Source organism: Sapajus apella, unplaced genomic scaffold, assembly GCF_009761245.1.
Source record: "Sapajus apella isolate SASKATOON/1434 unplaced genomic scaffold, GSC_monkey_1.0 scaffold6, whole genome shotgun sequence".
NCBI classification, from domain to species: domain Eukaryota; kingdom Metazoa; phylum Chordata; class Mammalia; order Primates; family Cebidae; genus Sapajus; species Sapajus apella.
In genome coordinates, this window is record NW_022436946.1 from 32,531,989 (window position 1) to 32,554,408 (window position 22,420).

Consider the following 22,420-nt stretch of genomic DNA (forward strand, 5'->3'; position numbering starts at 1 on the left):
TTCACATGTCTGAAAAGGGCATTAGGAGGAAAAAAAATGTCAAAATATGTGAAAATATTATTGCTATGACATTAGCAAATCCCTGGAATTTGAAAGTACCATTGTTTTGATCCGTTGTTCCACAGCTGTGGATTTGCATTCTTAGCCATCCTGACTAAATGTAGGTATCTACTCTTTGGGATAACAAGAATTCATAGCTCTGAATCTTCCTTGATGATATACAGTCAGAGGTGTATGTCCCACCTTGATCTTCTCCCATGAACTGTCATGTAAGTCAGTTATATCTTATCATAAAAAGCAGAACAACTATAGGTAATGAGATAATGTTTGGGATCATTCATAAAGATGTTCTTATTCTTTAATATAAAAGAAAGCTTACATTTTAATCACTTGCTATAGGCCCATACATTTTTGTGTTTTAAGAAGATTAAAAATATCTTACAAAAATGTTAATCAAGACTTCTTTTTCTAGTGGAAATACAATGAGTTTTACCATGTGAAAACTTCATGCAGCCAAGGTCCTGCTTATGTCTGTAACATCACAGATCTACAACCTTATACTTCATATAATGTCAGAGTAGTGGTGGTTTATAAGACAGGAGAAAATAGCACCTCACTTTCAGAAAGCTTTATAACAAAAGGTGAGTACTAATATACTCAACTCTCAGAAAACCCTGTGCCTCTGTTCTTTTCTTATCACTTATTTAACTAATACTAGAGATTGAAATTAAAAACAGTACATTATTATTTCTACATTTTTATCTTTAAAAACAGTACATTATTATTTCTAGAACCTGAAGAAATTGAGAAAATGTAGGAGACCTTGCAGGCAGTAATGAAATAAAACTGGCTGGGTCTGGCAGAATCCTGAACTGGGCAAAATTATTTATTCTTTCAGTATCCTTATTTCATGTCTAGCTATGATGGTTTTGTGGTGATAACTATATGAAAATAGTGTCACTGAATGTTCAGAAAATATGTATTGAGTATTATGTTCCAGACACTAAAATAAAAAAATATAAGAAGCTCATTAAAAATTAACTTGTGTCCTGAAAGATATACCTTAACTCTGAGTTGAGCTCCACGAGAATGGAAGGAACAAAGATCTAGAACCAGAAATACCATTAGACCCAGAAATTCCATGACTAGGTATATACCCAAAGGAATATAAATCATTTTGTGTATGTTCACTGCAGCACTATTCATAAATGCAAATACATAGAATCAACCCAAATGCCCATCAACAATAGACTGGATGAAGAAAATGTGGTACATATACACAATGGAATACTATGCAGCCATAAAAAGGAATGAGATCATGTCCTTTGCAGGGACATGGATGAAGCTGGAAGCCGTTATTCTCAGCAAACTAACACAGGAAGAGAAAAGCAAACATCACATGTTCTCACTTATAAGCGGGAACTGAACCAAGAGAACTCATGGACACAAGGAGGGGAACAACACACAGTGAGACCTGTCGGGGTTGAGTGGGGGGAAGGAGAGCATTAGGAAAAATAGCTAATGCATGCTGGCCTTAGTACCTATGTGATGGCTTAATAGGTGTAGTAAACCACTATGGGACATGTTTACCTATATAACAAACCTGCACAACCTGCACATGTACCCCAGAACTAAAAGATTAAAAAAAAGAATGGAGGGAAAATGCTCCAAAACTTATGATAATTTTCTTTATTTGCATTTATCACTTATTTTGTGCCAAGTTGTGATATATTATTAATCTTATCACTAATTAATCAAATCTATAACTAATAAAAACTTCATATGCTCGCTTAAAAATTTGTACTTATATCAAAATATTTCTTTTTTAAAAAAATTTCTTCTAAAAAGAAATGGGATGCATGTGCAGAACATGCAGGTTTGTTGCATAGGTCTACATTTGCCATTTTGGTTTTCTGCACCTATTGACCCATCCTCTTAAGTTCCTCCTGTCAGCCCCCATCCCTCAACAGGCCCTGGTGTGTGTTGTTCTCCTCTCTGTGTCCATGTGTTCTCAATGTTCGACTCCCATTTATGAGTGAGAACATGCAGTGTCTGGTTTTCTGTTCCTGTGTTAGTTTGCTGTGGATGATGGCTTCCCACTTCATCCATGTCCCTGCAAAGAACATGATCTCATTCCTTCTTATGGCTGCATAGTATTCCATGGTGTATATGTACCACATTTTCTTTATCCAGTTTATCATTGACGGGCATTTGGCTTGGTTCCATGCCTTTGCTATTGTAAATTGTGCTGCAATAAACATATGTGTGCATGTGTCTTTATATTAGAATGATTTATATTCCTTTGGGTGTATACTCAGTAATGGGATTGCTGGGTCAAATGGTATTTCTGGTTCTAGGTCCTTGAGGAATCACCATACTGTCTTCCATAATGATTGAACTAATTTACTTTCCCACCAACAGTGTAAAACATTTCTATTTCTCCAAAGCCTTGCCACGATCTATTGTTTCCTGACTTTTTAATAATCACCATTCTGACTGTTGTGAGATGGCATCTCATTGTCGTTTTGATTTGCACTCCTCTGATGATAGTGATGTTAAGCTTTTCTCATGTTTGTTGGCTGTGTAAATGTCTTTTTTTGCAAAGTGTCTGTTTATATCCTTTGCCCACTTTTTGATGGGGTTGCTTGTCTTTTTCTTGTAAATATGTTTAAGTTCTTTGTACCTTCTGGATATTAGACCTTTGTCAGGTGGGTAGATTGCAAAAAATTTCTTCCATTTTGTAGGTTGTCTGTTCACTCTGATGATAGTTTCTTTTGCTGTGCAGAAGTTCTTTAGTTTAGTTAGATTCCATTTGTCAATTATGGCTTTTGTTGCATTGCTTTTGGTGTTTTTGTCATGAAGTCTTTGCCCATGCCTAGATTTTCTTCTAGAGTTTTTATGGTTTTGGGTTTTAAGTCTTTAATCCATCTTGAGTTATTTTTTGTATAAGATATAAGGAATGGGTCCAGTGTCAGTTTCTTGCATATGGCTAGCCAGTATTCCCAGCACCATTTACTGAATAGGAGATCCTTTCCCTATTGCTTCTTTTTGTCAGGTTTGTTGAAGATCCGCTGGTTGTAGATACGTGATGTCATTTCTGAGGTCTCTGTCCTACTCCATTGGTCTATATGTCTGTTGTGGTACCAGTATCATGCTGTTTTAGTTATGTGGAGTATAGATTGAAGTCAGGTAGCATGATGCCTCCAGCTTTGTTCTTTTTGATTAGGGTTGTCTTGGCTATATGGGGCCTTATTTGATTCCATATAAAAATTAAAATACTTTTATCTAATTCTGTGAAGAATGCCAATAGTAGTTAGATGAGAATAGCATTGAATCTATAAATTACTCTGGGCAATACGGCCATTTTCATGATATTGATTATTCCTGTCCATGGGGATGGAATGTTTTTCCATTTGTTTGTGCCCTCTCTTATTTCCTTGAGTAGTGGTTTGTAGTTATCCTTGAAGAGGTCCTTCACATCCCTTGTTAGCTGTATTTCTAGGTATTTTATTCTCTTTGTAGCTATTGTAAATGGGAGTTCATTTATGATTTGGCTCTCTGCTGTCTATTGGTGTAAAGGAATGCTTGTGATTTTTGCAAATTGATTTTGTATCTTGAGACTTTACTGAAGTTGCTTATCAGTTCAAGAAGTTTTTGGTCTGAGATGATGGGGTTTTCTAAATATAAAATCATGTTGTCTGCAAACAGAGACAACTTGACTTCCTCTCTTCCTGTTTGAATGCACTTTCTTTCTCTTGCCTGATTGCCCTGGCCAGAACTTCCAATACTATGTTGAATAGGAGTGGTGAAAGTGGGCATCCTTGACTTGTACTAGTTTTCAAAGGAAATGCTTCCAGATTTTGCCCATTCAATATGATATGGGCTGTAAGTTTGTCATAAATAACACTTATTATTTAGAGATATGTTCCATCAATACCTAGTTTATTGAGAGTTTTTAACATGAAGGGATGTTGAATTTTATCAAAGGTCTTTTCTGCATTTATTGAGATAATCATGTGGTTTTTGTCTTTGGTTCTGTTTATGTGATGGATTACATTTATTGATTTGTATATATTGAACCAGGCTTGTACCCCATGTATGAAGCCACCTTGATTGTGATGGATATGTTTTTTGATGAGCTGCTGGATTCAGTTTGCCAGTATTTTGTTGAGGATTTTTACATTAATGTTCATCAGGGATATCGAACTGAAGTTTTTGTTGTTGTGTCTCTTCCCAGTTTTGGTATCAGGATGATTCTGGCATCATAAAATGAGTTAGGGAGGAATTCTTCCTTTTCAATTGTTTGGAATAGTTTCAGAAGGAATGATACCAACTCCTCTTTGTATTTCTGGTAGAATTCAGCTATGAATCCATCTGGTCCTGGGCTTTAATTCGTTGGTAGGCTATTAATTACTGCCTTCATTTCAGAGCTCGTTACTGGTCTATTTAGGGATTCAACTTCTTGCTGATTTAGTCTTGGTAGGGTGTATGCATCTGGGAATTTATCCATTTCTTCTATATTTTTAGTTCATTTGTGTAGAGATGTTTATTGGTATTCTCTGGCGGTAGTTTGTATTTCTGTGGGGTCAGTGGTGATATCCCCTTTGTCATTTTTTATTGTGTCCATTTGATTCTTCTCTTTCTTCTTATTTATTAGTCCAGCTAGCAGTCTATTTTGTTATTTTATTCAAAAAACCAGCTCCTGGATGCACTGATTTTTGGAGGGATTTTTGTGTCTCTATCTTCTTCAGTGCTTCTCTGATCTTAGTTATTTCTTGTCTTCTGCCAGCTTTTGGTAAATTTTCCTCAGTCTCTTTATTTTGAGCCTGTGTGTGTCTTTGCATGTAGGATGGATTTCCTGAATGCAGCACATAAATGGGTCTTGATGCTTTATCTAGTTTGCCAGTCTGTGTCTTTGAATTGAAGCATTTAGCCCATTTACATTTAAGGTTAGTATTGCTATGTGAGTTTGATCCTGTTACCATGATGCTATTTGGTTATTTTGCATGCAAGTTGATGCAGTTTCTTCATTGATCTTTATATTTTGGTGTGTTTTCACAGTGGCTGGTACTGATTTTTCCTTTCTATATTTAGTGCTTCCTTCAGGGGCTCTTGTAAGGCAGGCCTGGTGGTGATAAATTCCCTCAGGATTTGCTTGTCTGGAAAGGATTTTATTTCTCCTTTACTTTTGAAATTATTTTGGCTGGATATGAAATGCTGGGTTGAAAATTCTTTTCTTTAGGGGTGTTGAATATTGGCCTCCAGTATCTTCTGGCTTGTAAGGTTTCTGTTGGGAGGTCCACTGTCAGTTTGATGGGCTTCCCTTTGTAGACGACCTGGCCTTTCTCTCTTGCTGCCCTTAACAGTTTTTCCTTGATTTCAACCTTAGAGAATCTGATGATTATGTGTCTTGGGGTTGATCTTCTCATGAGGTATCTTAATGGTGTTTTCTGTGTTTGCTGAATTTGCATGTTGGCCTGTCTTGCTAGGTTGGGGAAATTCTCCTGAATAACATCCTGAAGTGTGTTTTCCAGGTCGTTTCCATTTTCTCCATCTCCTTCTGATACTCCAGTCAATCGTAGGTTCAGTCTTTTTATGAAATCTGATATTTCTTGGAGGCTTTGTTCATTCCTTTTCATTCATTTTCCCCCATTCTTGTCTTCATGTCTTATTTCAGTAAGGTGGTGTTCAACTCTGATATCTTTTATTCCACTTGGTCGATTCAGCTGTTGATACTTGTGTATGCATTATGAAGTTTTCATACTGTGTTTTTCAGCTCTATCAGGTCGTTTATGTTCCTCTCTAAATTGGTTATTCTAGTTAGCAATTCCTCTAACATTTAATCAAGGTTCTTAGCTTCTTCATATTGGATTAGAACATGCTCCTTTAGCTCATCATAGTTTTTTATTACCCATCTTCTGAAGCCTACTTCTGTCGTTCATCCATTTGATCCTCCACTCAATTCTGCACCCTTGATGGAGACAGTCCAATCATTTGGAGGAGAAGAGGCACTCTGGCCTTTTGGGTTTTCAGCATTCTTTTGTGTTTTTGATTCTTTCTCATTTTTGTGTTTGTCTAGTTTTGGTCTTTGAGGCTGCAGACCCTTAGATGGGTCTTCTGTGGAGAGCCTGTTGTTATTGTTGTTGATACTGTTGTTGTCACTTTGTGTTTGTTTTTCTTTCAGTAGTCAGGTCCCTATTCTATAGGGCTGCTTCAGTTTGCTGGGTGTTCGCTTCAGGCCTTATTCACCTGATTTGCTCCCATGCCTGGATATGTTACTCAAGGAGGCTGGAGAGCAGCAATGATGGGTGTCTCCTCCTTCTTCTGGGACCTCTAACCTCAAGGGGCACCAACCTGATGCCAATAGGATCACTTCTGTATAGGGTGTCCTGACAACCCTGTTGGAAGGTCTCACCCACTTGGGTGGCACTGGGAGCAGGACCTCTTTAACAAAGCACTTAAAGATTAGAGAAAAAAGGATAAAAAAGAATGAGCAAAGTCTCCAAGAAATATGGGACTATGTGAAAAGACCTAATCTACGTTTGATAGGTGTACCTGAATGTGACGAAGAGAATCAATCCAAGCTGGAAAATACGCTTCAGGATATTATTCAGGAAAACTTTCCCAACCTAGCTAGGCAGGACAATATTCAACTCCAGGAAATACAGAGAACACCACAAAAATATTCCTCAAGAAGGCCAACCTCAAGGCACATAATTGCCAGATTCACCAGGGTTGAAATGAAAGAGAAAATACTGAGGGCAGCCAGAGAGAAAGGTCAGGTTACCCATAAAGGGAAGCCCATCAGACTCACAGCAGATCTCTCAGTAGAAACCCTACAAGCCAGAAGAGAGTGGGGGCCAATATTCAACATCCTTAAAGAAAAAAACTTTCAACCCAGAATTTTACATCCAGCCAAACTAAGCTTCATAAGCGAAGGAAAAATAAAATCTTTTGTGAACAAGCAAGCACTCAGAGATTTCATCACCACCAGGCCTGCTTTACAAGAGCTTTTGAAAGAACCACTACAAATAGAAAGGAACAACTAGTATCAGCCTTTCTAAAAAATACCAAAAAATAAAGAACATCAACATATTTAAGAAATTGCATCAACTAACGGGCAAAACAGCCAGCTAACATTAAATGACAGTATCAAACACACATATATTGTTATTAATTTTAAATTTAAATCGACTAAATCCCCCAATCCAAAGACACAGACAGGCAAAAAAAGCCAAGACCCATTGGTATGCTACATCCAGATCCATCTCACATGCAAGGATACATAAAGACTCAAAACAAAGGGATGGTGAAAAATTTACCAACCAAATGGAGAGCTAAAATAAATAAATAGAAAGCAGGAGTTGCAATTTTTGCTGATAAAATAGATTTCAAAGCAATAAAGATCAAAAGAAGCAAAGAAGGATATTACATAAAGATAAAAGGATCAATGTAACAAGAAGAGCTAAAGATCCTAAACATATATGCACCCAATACAGAAATACCCAGATATATAAGACTTACAAAGAGACTTGGACCCCCACACAATAATAGCGGGAGACTTCAACATCAATATTAGATAGATCAATGAGACAGAATGTTAACATCGATATCCAGGACTTGAACTCAGATCTGGAACAAGTAGACTTAATTAACATTCATAGAACTCTCCACTTTAAATACACAAAATATACACTCTTATCAGTACTACATCACACGTATTTACAGGTTTAAATGAAATATTGGTTGGCTGCTTGTTAATTATTTATTCCCTCATTTTTTTTTATGTCTCTATTATTAAACACAATTACAGGCATACCCAGTTTTAGACTGCATTCTAGCCCGGGCAATAAAGCAACACCCCTGTTCTCTCTCCCTCTTCCTCTTCCTCTTTCTTCCTTTCCTGTATTCTTTTTCTTTTTTTTTTTTTTTTTAATTCTTTTTCTTCCTTTCAAAAAAAAAAAATACATACATAATCTTATGCATCTCTATTCTTTCACTGTTAGTGGTTTTTGTTTTTTTTTTTTTTGAGACAGAGTCTCACTCAGTCACCAGGCGCCAGGCTGGAATGCAGTGGCGCGACCTCGGCTCACTGCAACCTCTGCCTCCCGGGTTCAAGCAATTCTCCTGCCTCAGCCTCCCGAGTACCTGGGACTACAAGCGCGTGTCACCACAAAAAAAAAAAAAAAAAAAAAAAAAAAAAAAAAAAAAAAAAAAAAAACAAAGCACTTTGTGCCTTGGTGGAGAGGGTGTGTTTCACTGGGGGGAAACCCACTTGTCTGAGCTTCCCAGATTCCTCAGAACTACCAGGAGGAAAGGCTAAGTCTGAGAGTGTAGCCACCCCTCCCTCTAGGAGCTGAGGCCAAGGGAGATCTGAATTCTGTCCCTGAGCCTCTGGCTGGAGTTATTGGAGATCCTGCAGGGAAGCCCCACCCACTGAGGAAGGATTGGTCAGGTTTAGCCCTAAAGAGGCACTCTGGCGGCTGACTGCCACAGCTGGTGTGTTGGGGTGTGGGCACAAGTTTTGAGACCAAGCTGTCCAGCCTCCCTGGCTCGAGAAGGGGAAAAGTGCAGCCTGGAGCTACAGAAATGGGTGCTACATTTCCCCCATCCAAGGAAATTAGCGTGTTTGGCAGTTGGGAGTCCCAGTGCTGGCTGCTGCCTCTGCCCCAAAGGAGCTCAAAGGGCTTAAACAGCAGGCAGCAGAAGCCTGTGCTGGTCACCCCTCCCCCAGGGAGTTCTGTAGGCTTATGCAGATTCCAGCTAAGAGGCCATAAGAATGGTTGGGATGCTGGGTCCCGGTGGCGTGGGTTACAAGTGGGATCTTCCCATCCACGGGTTGCACAGTTCCATGGATATAGCGTTTCCCCATCTGGGTAGCCTGCTCACTTGCCACCTCCTTTGGCTGGGGGAGGGAGTTCCCCTTCCCCATGTGGCTCTCAGGTGGGCCGCTCCTGCACCACACTGCTCTCCCTTCTCTCTGTGGCTCATGCTAGCCTTCTAGTCAATTTTGATGAGAGAATCTGGATACCTTTGTTGCTAGTGAAGGATTCCCACACTTACATTTTTTTCAATGGGAGCCTCTGAATGCAGTTGCTTCTTTGGCCCCACCTCTATGAATATTTCTTTAATGTTATTTATTTTTCCCCTTAACATATTCTGTAGAAAGATTTCGATGCAGAAGATTAATACTTCAAACATATCAATCAATGTTTTCTTTCTTTTTTTTTTTTTTTTCCGAAAGCTGGAGTCCCAAGTAAACCAGGCATTCCCAAATCACTAGAAGGGAATAAAAATTCAATACAGTGGGAGAAAGCTGAAGATAATGGAAGTAGGATTATATACTATATCCTTGAGATAAGGTATGTGTGTTTGCAAAGTACTTTGTAAACTATAAAGAACTAAGCAGTTAATTATAAAGTGATCTAAAGTAACACTATTTATGAAAATGTGTTTATATAGAAACACAAAGACCTTTTGTTTAAGGACCTAAATGATGCATAACATGCATCATTATGTTCTTTGCTCAATTCCTAGAGGTTGGTCTTGGCACGCTAACTATAAAACAGATCACAGCATTCTCAGAAATCTGTAACTGCTCATTGACACTTTACGGAAATTGTTTGATCATAGGCTTATGCAGCCAATATTTACTTAATATCAGTTTTGTTTAAAAAGCTTAGCTGATGTTTAATGTTAAATGATGACGGCATGTACATTTCTGAAGATAATTTGCTTTAGCAAGGTGAATACTCTCTAGTGAGAATTGGCAATGAAGTAGATATTTTTCATACTATAAAATTAGGTCAAGTTCTGAACTGGTCTGAATCGTATAGGTCACACAGGATTCTCTGTTCATTGTGAAGGCTGTAGTTTGCCATGTGTTTGCAGGGACTGAAAACACACCACCGATGAAAACCAGCCACTGATGAACAGCCTTAGACCTGGCCAGTACGGGGAGCACAGTGAACCATAACTGGCTCAGAAGGACTGATTTCATGCCAACTTGAGGGGAGAATTCCAAATTCCAAAGACACTTCTCTCACAGGACTATGAAACCATCTTTTAAGAAGTTCCAAGGACAAAAGTCACTTCCATAATTATAGTCCTGGCACCTTGATCTTTAGATCTATTTTTGCTTCATCTGGCTCTGGCATTCCCATAACCTTAAAAAATGTTCCTGTTCATACTAGAGAATTCCCTTGGCCATATTTCTAGAAACCTCCTTGAAGTTTCTGTTACTTCTTTTCATGCAGAGTGAAATACATTTTGACCCACAGAATTATCTTGGTGGCTTGTGACTGTAATTATGTTCATCAGTCAAGTCACACATCAGATTTTTGCTAAGGCCTCTTTAGTGTGTTATCTGAGTAACACCTTAAGTGTAACTAAAATGACTCTATCAAGTACTCTGCATTCATCTTGCCCCAGGTCTCCACTGTCAGGATGTGGACTATGGGATGACTAAATGATTGTTGTAAGTTCAGTATCTCAAAATAAGTCCTTCAGTCAGGACACTCTAGTTAGACTCTGTGTACTCACTGACAGGGTAGTGTAAGTGCCAAGGGCATGAACTTGGGAGTTGAATAAACCTTATTAGTTTCTAGGGCTGCCACAACAAAGGACCACCAACTGGGTGGCTTGAAACAGAAGACATTTATTCTTACAGCTCTGGAGGTTAGGAGTCTGAAACCAAGGTATCAGCAGGACTGTGCTTGTTCTGATGGTCCTAGGGAAGAATCCATCTTTGCCTCCTAGTTTCTGGCGTCTGCTGGCTGTCCTTGGTATTCCCTGGCTTGTAGATGCATCACCCTTACCATCACCTCCTTCATCACAAGGTGTTCTTTGTGTCTAAATTTCCCTCTTCTTATAAGAGCCCCAGTCATTGGATTAGGGTCCACCGTAAACTAGTATGATTTCATCTTAACTTGATTACGTTTGTCAAGATCTTATTTCCAAACAAGGTCACATAAAATAATCTGAGTGGGCATGAATTTTGGAAGGACACGACTCTATCCAGTACACGAACGATGTTTAAGTCCTTGTTCTTTTCCTTTTTTGAACTTATGTTTCCTCATCTGTAAAATGGAGCTGATAATATCTATTCATCTCTTTAGGTTGTTGTGGACTTAGTGAATTGAAACAACATTATGTAAAGCCTCAGTACAGTATGTTGTAAATAAAAGGTGCTCAACCGATATAAAAATTCTTCTTTCTTTTCTCAATGGCCACTGTGTAAAGCCACCTCACAAATTCTTAAGGGTCTCTTTCTTTTGGATCAGAGTTGTTTGGTTAAACAATGAAATTGCCAGTGCTGAACGTGAGACTTCACAAAATGTGTAAAAACACTCCGTCCTAATGCTTTGCTCAGGATGGTCTTTAGAGGGACCCTCAGCTCCTGGGAACAGCTGTGACCAACTCTGCTGTCCTGTTGCTCCTCATGTTCTTACCCTTTCTCTGCCTACTATAAGGGCCAGTCCTCACTGTTGGTCTTCAGAAGAATGAGCCAATTCATAGGAACAGAACCAGATTCTCTCATGTATCCCAAGCTTACTGTGGATTGGTGCCAAATCCTGAAACTATTGGTGCCAGGTCTGAAAAGTTTAAGACCTGAAATGTTCCTCACTGTTGGAGAAGACATAAATGGAAGATTTGAGCTTGCCTTTGATGATTCTGTAAACAGTCATTCCAGTTACGTGTTTCGAACCCAGCCCTTGTGGTCTTTCCATGTTTCATATAAAAAACAATTGGATTGACTTTGAGGTAGGGTGTAGGTCAATATAAAAGAAAGCAACAAACCTCAGAATCTCAGATATAATGATAACTTTGGTAGCTGAACTGTCACATCTTCCTTATCAATTTTGTATTCTATATGTTATCCATTATGGTGTAGGTAAACTACAAATAATGTAAAAGACTGAAAATTAAGAAAACGGAAACTTCCCAGTTAAAAATCATGGAATAATTGTCTTATAGGTTTGGAATTCTGAAGAAAGTTTACTTGTGCAATTAGTAGGAAAAAGATGTTCAGCCCCCTCCTGACCACTGATCATTCACAGCTTTCTCGGTGGGCTGAGTTGGTTGGCTCCAGGCCTCACTAGGATCACTATAAAACCACGCTGTGTTCTGTAGCCAGATTACAGGAGAGGAATGAGGTCAAGGATTAAGTGTGCCAAAGGACACTCTCTGTAGTTCAGTCACCAAGAAGATGTATGAACAACTAGAAATAACATGTATGTTGTCTTGTACATGTTCTATACTTACCATTTTACTGTTTCTTTTGCAGAAAGGGTACTTCAAATAATTCACAGAACCAAAATTTAAGGTGGAAGATGATATTTAATGGATCCTGCAGCAGCATTTGCACATGGAAGTCCAAAAATCTGAAAGGAATATTTCAGTTCAGAGTAGTAGCTGCGAATAATCTAGGGTTTGGTGAATATAGTGGAATCAGTGAGAATATTATATTAGTTGGAGGTATGTTACCATGTCTGCCTACACGCTAGCTTATTACTTAAAGGTTCAGTAGTAAATATCAGTAAGTTCTTAACATTAGCAATAAGCAGTGACTAAATATGTGTGTGTGTGTATACACACATATTTATATCTTATTATCCAAACTATTAAAGTATTCCATTCATGTGATGTGATCTTTCCAAAACATATTATCATCATGTCATTTTTCTCCCCAATAATAATTAGCTCTCCCCTTAATTCCTGCTGCATCAATTCCATGCTCATAACTAGGCTTCCAAGGCTGTTCACAATCTGTTCTATGCAGACTTGTTTTTCTATTCACATTATACCAGCCTCATTACCCACTCTCACATCATACGCAACAGGCCTAAGACCTTTGTTTCTTCTCCAACAGCTACCTCTTCCACTGTGTATCTCATTTTAGTTTATTATATATTGTCTTTCTAATCACATAGGCAGGAAATCTCAGTGCCACATGTGATTTTTTCCCTGTACTCAGTAATCAAGTCCTATTGATTTTACCATCTTGATTTCTCTCTGATGAGTTCTTATCTTCCTCTTTCCACTTTGGCTTTCTTAATTTAAGTTGTCGTTTCTTGCCTGTGCCCTTGGCTTACTCACACTGCTGACAATTAAGTCTAGTTGAAGCACAAGCTGGATTACTTAACCCCTTTCTGAAATACCCACAATGGCTCTCCATTCACTGCTTTCCAAATCAACTACAAACTTCTTTGTGGCATGTAAGCTCTCCCATAATTTGTCCTCCAATTGTGGCCTATCTTTTCCAATATTTATGTCTGTGCTGTAGCCACATCAGACTGGTAAAAAGCTTTTATGTCACTTGCTCTTTGGCCTTGTGTTTGCCTCAGCCTAGAATACAGGTCCCTACCACCTACCCTATGCTCCTTAGCTGGGATTTCCTTTTCTTCGTTTTCTGCCAATTGAAATTCTTCTCATCCTTCAAGACTTAAATGAACCTATCATAATGCTTAACTGATGCTCCTTAGTCAAATGAATTATTGCATTTTATACACTCACATGCTATATAAAACTTATATTATTCTTATTTGTATTAGAGTTACTTGTTTACAGAATCATTCTGATTTGTATTACAGTTAGTTGTCTACAGAATCATTCTTATTTGTATTATAGTTAGTTGTCCATAGTTAGTTGTATACAGAGGTCTGCTTCCCAGCTCAGCAAACTTTTTCTGAAAAGAACCAAATATTAAATATGTTAGACTTTGCAGGCTACATCTGATCTCTGTTCTTTTTTTCCTTTTCTTCTTCTCCTCTTTCTCCTTCTTACAAATAACACTTTAAAAATATAAAACTTATTCACTAATAGGGGGTACAAAATCAGGCTATAGCCAGATTTGGTCCTCATGCCACAGTTTGCCAGACTCTGGCCTACATGTTTGTTTCCTCTACACAACTGAAACTACCTAAGGGAAATTACCATGTTTATTCCTCAGTTTAATATCCATGAAATTGAATATGTATGAAGATATTATAAAAAATAATAATGCCAACAATTTTGATATGAAGACTGAGATTTCTTGGCTCTAAATATATTAAAAAGATACACATGTGTGTCCTCAGTGATTTTAAAATAGAAGATTGAGTGGGTATATTCCAGTAGTTTGTTGGTAAAACTACTCTCTGAAAAAACAAAACAACAACAACAACAAAAACACCTTGATTTTGATTTCACGTGGCATAAATATTCTCTGTATGGATGCTTTCAAGCTACCAACTGTCTAGCAAACAACTGGCTTGCAAAAATCCAGTAGTAGCTAGCTCTGCCATATTACTCTGTGTGCCTAGGTAGAACTGGGGCTACTTAGCTTTAATCTGTGAATTAATTTCTTTTTCTCATTTTTGTCATTAGATGATTTTTGGATACCAGAAACAAGTTTCATACTTACTATTATAGTTGGAATATTTCTGATTGTTACAATCTCACTGACCTTTGGTAAGTATAATCGAATTTTAAAAATAAGCAACAAACTGTTTACTTAATCACACCTGATTGATTTATCTCTTAGTTGATCTAACTTCCCACATGAAAGATTACCTGATTAAGTTAATAAAATTTACAAGTTTACCTTTGGTTATACATTCATAACTACAAACCTCTGTGAATTGTTTTCTGATCTAGGCATAACTATTTTATAAAAAATATATATGTGCATTTCATGGTATACTTTAGATAAAACTACTTACAAGGGCACCAACTTTTAGCTTTCTTTAAAATGTTATTTATTTCTGATTGGCTGTATACAAATGTTTTGTGGCTTATAGTTTGAAATAAATAAAAGAAAAATAACCCTGGGTACGGAAAAAAGTGTAGGATTAATGGGAGGCCAGTGACAATCTTTGGTTGGGATAGTTTTGGTTTCTAAGCAGACAGGCTGGTTTGGAATGAGTAAGGCCTCTGTGGCAGAAGATCCATTTCTGGCTTGTTGGATCCACTCTTGCTTTCAGACATCTGATTTTCTTATTTCAAATCCCTGCTCATTTACAAATGACCAGGAAAGCAGAAAAATTAGGTGAGGTAGACAAAAGCTATTTTTTAATAAGAAGATTTACTTTAATGATGATAAAATGCAGTGACAACCTCAAAGGAATGGTCAAGTATTGGACTTTTAGTTATCATTGTGATCATACATTCTTGTTTATTTCAGTTTCAGCACAAATGTTAATAACATTTTCTTTCAGTCCTCAAACTGTCCAGGTTTGGCTTATAAGATATATGGTCCCTTGTCTATTGCTAATATTGAGAGTTCCCAACACACTGAATCATTAAAAGAAGGGCATGATTCTTACCAGAAAAGAACACTCAAATACATATTAAGAAAGTTGTGGCTTATTTTGTTCACAAATAAGAGTAAGCCACAAGGGAAAGTTGATAGAAAAGTCACAAACATAAAGTTGAATTCTCAGGATAAAGAAAGCCAACACTTTACTGTGTTCTAAATCTTTATTTTTTTTTCTGCAAGCTGATTGGAGTCACAGTCTATATGAGAGCACTTTGAAGCTTAATTTGAGATCTTTTTTTCAAAGGTTCTACCCAGACAATATGTGAAACTGCTTCAGCAAACTTGGAAAGCTAAAAATTTCAGCTGACCCTGCCAGGATTTTAACCTGTGGTTCCAGAGAGTCTAAGTATTGCACAGCTGATGTTTGTGCCACTAAGCCAGCCCCTCCAGAATTACGCATATGACTGCAGTATATTTGGCAGTTGGCATATAGGCTTGACTGCTTGTCTGCTTTCCTACTGGGAAGGAGTATTACATGAAGAATCCCTCGGCTGACCTTTGCTTGCTTTATTGTACAGCATCATTGTTTAAACCCATAACTCTAGTGGATGAACATGGGATAGTTTCAGACAACCTATTGTGCTTCCAAGACATCCTATGGATTTCTGACTTTCTCAGGACTTAAAGGTCTTTATTCCTGTTTGAAAATTCACAAATTTTTGAGTCTAGCTAAGCTAATTCAGTTCTTTGCTTTTAGCAGCAGTGCATGTGGTTTTACTAGTAAGAGTGTGTGTGTGCATGAGAAAAGATTGAGTCATTAAAATAACAGAAAGTCTCAATTATTTTAAAATTTGTATCATGCTGAGGGCACTCAACGGTTATACTTATAAAATTAAGACAGTTTTAAAAATGAGTGTCGACGGCTTTTGCTCCTGAGTGGTCATATCTAATGTACAACATTAGTCTTCTGCTTCTGCTGGGAGTAGAGGGAAATGTAAGCCTGTAAAATACAGCTGTTGGCCTCAGGAGCTTGCCATTTAATGAGGGAGGTAAGACATGCCTGTGTGGAAAGATAAATAGCAAGATATGTGTTAAATAATAACAAAAGACAATAGTAGATGAAATAAACAAGACAGTGCATAGGGTGAGCGCTCATGGAGAGGCACAACTGGTCTTTGAAGTTCAGATATGAAAGATCAGCAGAAGTTGCAGAGGTTTCAGAAGGCATCATTGAGGATGTGGGCTTACACTGGGCACTTAAAAGTGAAGCAAGGTGGTGAGAATGTTTCAAGTATGAAAAATTAATTTAGTAAAGGTACTTGTGATCTTTCATTGTGTAGTCCCTCAAATTGAATTTCATGTGAATAAAACTTTAATTTCTTGAGTGCGGAAGCTACTGTGGAATTAAGTTTAAATTTTAATGATCATCTCTCAAAGCATGCTTGCTATTTTCAACTTCTGGGCCAATATTCCAGTACAGATGAATAATCTTATTGGCATAATTATATTTTAATATTAAAAAATAACATTTTCTTTTTTATAAAACTAATACTGCTTATGATATAAAGAAGACAATACAAATCACTCATGATTCTAAAACTAGGGCAGGCAACTGCTAACATTTGGTAAGCTTCTTTCTGATACTTTTTTCTACATATTTGAATGTGCATATATGAACAACAAAGATATACACTCTTGTACTCTGCCAAAAAAAAATTGCCATTACACTGAAAGCATTTCCTTTTCTACTGAGGAGTATAACCTGGATATGACTGAACTCAAAAATGAATTTGTTTCACTAATAATCGTGTCTGTTTTTTTTTATTTTGGCTCAAGTTTAGGGGTGATTTTGACAAATTAGTTTTAATATTAAGATACTTTAATTTGTTTATAACAGTAAGAAATACATTAAACTTTAAGAAGTGAGATTAAAAGTGATGTAGTATGATTTGTGTGCTTTTGACTGGGATTTAATTAGTTTTTTATGAGCATATTTTAAAATCAAATTATGAAAACTTCTATAACTCTTCTATCAATAATGTTCTTACATAAAAACATTTAAAATGCACTGTTAACATTTGCAAAGAAATAGAGAAGCAATATTTTACTTTGTAAATTATGTCATTTTTTTCTCTATAGCCTGGCATAGAAGATTAAAGAATCAAAAAAGCGCCAGGGAAGGACCAACAGTGCTTGTAAACGAAGACCAAGAGTTGGCTGAACTGCGAGGTCTGGCAGCCGGAGTAGGCCTGGCTAATGCCTGCTATGCAATACAGTACGTAGCTTTGGCCATCATTATGGAGCACCTAGGCAAAGGGTGGGCAAAAGCAACGAGAGTGCCTATGAATTCCACCTTTCCCAGGACTGTGATGGTTTATACCCATTTTTCTGGCATCATTATTAATAACTTCCTCTTCCACTCTCAAATGTGGAATGGATGGCAAATTATGTGGTTATAAGAAAAATATAGAAAAGTCCATTATTTTTCAGTGTTTTATCATGTAGCTCAAAAACAAATGAAAGAAGGAGAAAAATGCTACTTTGACCAGAATAGATGATAACATGGTTGGTTCTCCTGGGGGCAGTGTTTGAGAGGAGAGGAGTTTCAGGAACCTTGTGTACGTGGTCAGCCTTAAGTCAGACTTACTCCATTTCAGAAGGTGTATGATGATTGCCCACAAAACCTTCTTAAGACAGATGAGTTTTGAACTTTTGTTGTCATCATAATTAAGGAAAATATTCAAGTGTCTTATGCAAAGGTTTATTATATTAGGATCAATGCAAAAAGGAATTACATGGTCATAGGCCTTGCTTTCAGAAATGTATAATGCAAGGTGTAAAAACAAAGGATTTGAAGTAGATACAAAGGTAATCTAAATCAAGTGTTTAGAGGTAACTTTCCTTTGAGCAAATATCTGCTACTCAAGATTCTGTATTCAAAATTGAAAGCATTTTTAATATAGCAGCTTTCCCCCACCTTGTAGTGTTCCCAGTGAGAAACTTGACTTTCTAAAAGTTAACCTTATGGTGATGGGGGTGATATTTTTTGGTCATAGTAAATTTTGTTTTATATAAGATGTCACATGTGTCAAATAGTTAAAAGAAAACCTTATAAACCCGGATGCATTTGTGCTAATTTGCAATAGATTTTACACAAATTGGTAATCTGAAGAAGTTAATATCTACTAATTTTGACACAACAAGTAACAATAAAAGTCTTGAGACAATGCATACACATGTACGTTTTTATCAGAATTAAGTGGGCTATCATGCTCTGTTTGGGTAAAGGGTGGTAGTATAGGAAAGTATATTAGGAACACAAAGCTCCACATCACCATGTCACATAGAACACACAGTGCTGCAAAGCCATGAGATATTTCTGTCTCTCTCAAACACAATTACCGATACCTACACAAATTTGTATACCCTATATATGTGGAGGGTGGGGAGACAAAAATGTTGCTATTTTACAGTACTCTTCCAACGCAAGAGGAGATTGAAAATCTTCCTGCCTTCCCTCGGGAAAAACTGACTCTGCGTCTCTTGCTGGGAAGTGGAGCCTTTGGAGAAGTGTATGAAGGAACAGCAGTGGACATCTTAGGAGTTGGAAGTGGCGAAATCAAAGTAGCAGTGAAGGTAGTGTGGATCTTAGAACTCCTTGAGACATTATATCCCCATGTCTACAAGGACAGACATGGGTATAATTATAATAAAAATTGAGCGCTCTTTGTTGAAAAGAGCACTGGTAGAATGTCGAAGCCTATCCATATTATAGAAATCACATTTTAAAGAAGCATTTCCTACATAGGAACACTGTCTGTAATCAACAATCTCCAGGGTTTGCATTACCTCTAAGGCTACTAATTAGCTAAGACCTATCAGACAATCATTTTCCTTCAAACATGCCATAAGAGAACCGGAGCTGTAAAACACATTCTTAGGGTACTAGACCAAGGGTTAGCAAACCTTTTCTTAAATGGGCAGATAGTAAATATTTTAGGCTTGCTGGCCATACAGACTCTGCCGTTGTATTGTCATAGACAATATGTAAATAAGTGAGTGTAGCTATGTACCAATAAAACTTTATTTATTAACACTAAAATTCGAATTTCATATCATTTTCATGTGTTATGAAATAATAGTATTCTTTTGACTTTTTCAACCATTTAAAAATGAAAAAGCCATTTTCAGATCAGAGGTACACAAAAAGAGGTAACAGTCTGGATTTGGCCCACAGGCTGTAGTTTGTCAGTCTTGGACTACATGATTATTTATCATGATATATTTAATGTATTTTTAAGGAAGCACTGGATATACTGTTATATTTTTGTAAAACTTTCCTTTGATAAAGGGAGGATGAATCTTTTACGTCATTGAACAGTATCCTGATCTCTGCTTTTTAGAAATATATTGCTTTCAGGGTGAGCTATACAACTAAAAAAGTTGGCAAAATTCTCTCTGCTTCCAAATGATGTAATTCAAAAGTTCTTTAACTTACTCTCACCTTCACTGTTTTAAACAAATGTTTACTCCTCACATAACAAGATGACTGCTGGCTTTGGTTCAGGATAGCGTGTCAGGTCAGAGCCAGTATCTCGGAAATTATCTTGGCTATTGTTCATGCTTGCTGCCTCATTGTTCCAAGACGGCTGCCAAAGAGGCAAGCATCACATTTTCATACAGGCCAGGGAGAGGGGGAAAGATGGTGGGAAATGCACATGAGCAGGAAGGCAAAAGTCTTCAAAGCTCCCTCCCTGCCTCAGCAGTTTTTCTCTTATATACCATTGACCATCACTGAGTTATATGACCACCCCAGTTTCCAATGGAGGCTGGAGAATTTCAGAACGCAGTTTTCATTGTTAGCTTTGATCAATTGCTTGGGACTGGGAACCTTACCTCCAAGAAATAAATTGAACGCAAGGAGATGGGAAACGTATTGAGAAGAACATTTTGAAAATTAAGAAATTGGCCTAAACAACAAAACTTGGTCTCTTAAAATTTCTACCTTTTGGAGGAACATTGTGTAAATATTACTAGACCTTTTTATCTTGCCTATTCTTCTACTAGCAATAACAGGAGGTAACATTTGAAAGGTTTACATAATGCATGTACATGCTTTATCTAAGATCTGTTTCCAGCTTTCAGGGTAGATATTATAAAACAAACAGAACAACCTCCATTAACTCACTGAGCTCACAGAAATGTTTGCTATACTGATTCCTGACTTGTTTTCATGTTGCACAGACTTTGAAGAAGGGTTCCACAGACCAGGAGAAGATTGAATTTCTGAAAGAGGCACATCTAATGAGGTAGTTCTGAAATAATTTTCTCTTGATATGGGTGAGAAGTTTTAAGTCTGCTTGACTTATTTTTAACATTCAAAATGACCCGACATAACAGATCATGCCGAAAACAAACATGGTTCAAACATTTAAATGGAACTACATCTGCAGAGCAAGTAGTCTATAGAAGTCAATTTTCTAAGCCTGGGTATAGGTACTTCTCAAGCAAAAGGTTCTCCTTTCTTTTATCTTCAACAAGGAGAATGTTTTGCAAGTGACTTCTGAAGCTGTTTGGCTTTTGACATGCTTGTGTTCATCTAAATGTGTGATAACGGCCAAGTATACCCGGTAAGAAAGAGCTCTCTCAAATGCTATAATGTCAATGAAAATATCCCTTGTCTTAGTAAAGCTGTCTGCAACTTTGAGTTTATGGTCATAAAAACTGCTCAGTCACATCTTAAAGGGAAGACTTGAGGCAGTGGTTGATTGGGTCTCAAGCTCTGCGTTCCAAGTATTAGGTTAGGACTTACTTGGCTTAATGTCTTGAGAAAAGTGTTTAGCCAAACCTGCATTGCTGAGTTGTTTTCCTGAAAGGGGGAGGATATATTTCATGCCTGTAATGACCCAAGGCACAATGTTTTACAATATCTTTTCAGGGAGACTACTAGTCAAAATTGCTTTCTTTTCCAAAATATGCTTAATACAAATGTTATTTCTTCTAAAAACCAACCTATTTTATCCATACTCACGGCCACTAGGGGTTGCCATATTACCTCCTAAGGTAAGCACACAAACCAGTATTTGGAAAAGGAAGCGTTAGAGACAGTCAGGGGTTTTGAAGGAAACTATTGATAAAGAATTGCTGTGCCCCATAAAGAGTCCAAGGGGCTAGGACTCTTGCCTCTGTCACATCATCCTGTGTCTTTCCACCTTTCAGCAGGTTTAATCATCCCAACATTCTGAAGCAGCTTGGAGTTTGTCTGCTGAATGAACCCCAATACATTATCTTGGAACTGATGGAAGGAGGAGACCTTCTTACCTATTTGCGTAAAGCACGCATGGCAACGGTAGGCAGCTGGGATCTAAATATTGGTTTCATACTGCAAATGCCCTATAATTCCTTATTAATTTTCTTTAAATTTAATAGACTGCAGTGGTAAAACCTTAGAAGACTTCTACGGCCAAAATTTTTTCTATTTCCTTCATGTTAGATTTTGACAATCAGAATCCTTGGTCAACATTCTGGCATTTTCTGATCATGTGAGCTTGAGCCTGCTTTTAGTATTTAATGGGAGAATAAGACCCTCGTTGCCAGAATCACGTTTTTCTGGAGCACAGGGATCATGTGGAGTTGGAAAGCCATATCTCTATACTTAATCTATATGCCTGTCTGTCCCAAATTATATATTTCCAGTCCTGATGTATTTACTGAGTACAGACTTGTATGTCCCTCTGTAGTTGACATATCTATTTGGATTTTAGTAGGCCTCTCAAACATATTTTGCCCCAAACAGAGCCCTTGATTTTATATATCCTCCCCTACGCCACCCATCTAGTTCCTTGATTTCAAATCTTTCCCTACATCCATGCTAACAAGCTCTGTCTGCAAGACGCAGCCACAGTCCTTCTTCTCTTGTATCCCTGGTACCTGGAGCAGTGGGTGGCATATTATGAGCCCTGAAAATACCATGGAATAGCTGACAGGGCCAGGGGTGACTGCCTGCGGGAACCTACTTTATACCTTAGATGAAAACACTTGAAATAAGGCAAGTCACCAAAGTTTAAATCTGGTGGATTTAAAACATTTATTTTTCTATCACAGTAAACATCATATGGCTAAAAATTTAAAATGTGTGACAAAGTATATAGTGAAAAACAGAAGCCCCGTGCACTGCCTCAT

General features: G+C 37.5%; 1 protein-coding gene across 4 annotated transcripts in view; it reads left to right on the forward strand.

Annotated features, from left to right (window-relative positions):
- The window catches only part of ROS1 (ROS proto-oncogene 1, receptor tyrosine kinase), a 139,920-nt gene that overhangs the window by 91,658 nt on the left and 25,842 nt on the right, over nucleotides 1-22,420 (forward strand). For 3 of the 4 annotated variants that reach the window (XM_032274959.1, XM_032274956.1, XM_032274957.1), the window contains exons 32-39: nucleotides 473-641; nucleotides 9,245-9,362; nucleotides 12,287-12,477; nucleotides 14,368-14,451; nucleotides 17,378-17,513; nucleotides 18,712-18,874; nucleotides 20,483-20,547; nucleotides 21,458-21,587. In XM_032274959.1, the coding sequence (XP_032130850.1) occupies nucleotides 473-641; nucleotides 9,245-9,362; nucleotides 12,287-12,477; nucleotides 14,368-14,451; nucleotides 17,378-17,513; nucleotides 18,712-18,874; nucleotides 20,483-20,547; nucleotides 21,458-21,587 (1,056 nt within the window). Of the gene's footprint in view, nucleotides 1-472; nucleotides 642-9,244; nucleotides 9,363-12,286; nucleotides 12,478-14,367; nucleotides 14,800-17,377; nucleotides 17,514-18,711; nucleotides 18,875-20,482; nucleotides 20,548-21,457; nucleotides 21,588-22,420 lie in introns of those variants that run through there. The other variant, XM_032274958.1, reaches the window with a different exon arrangement.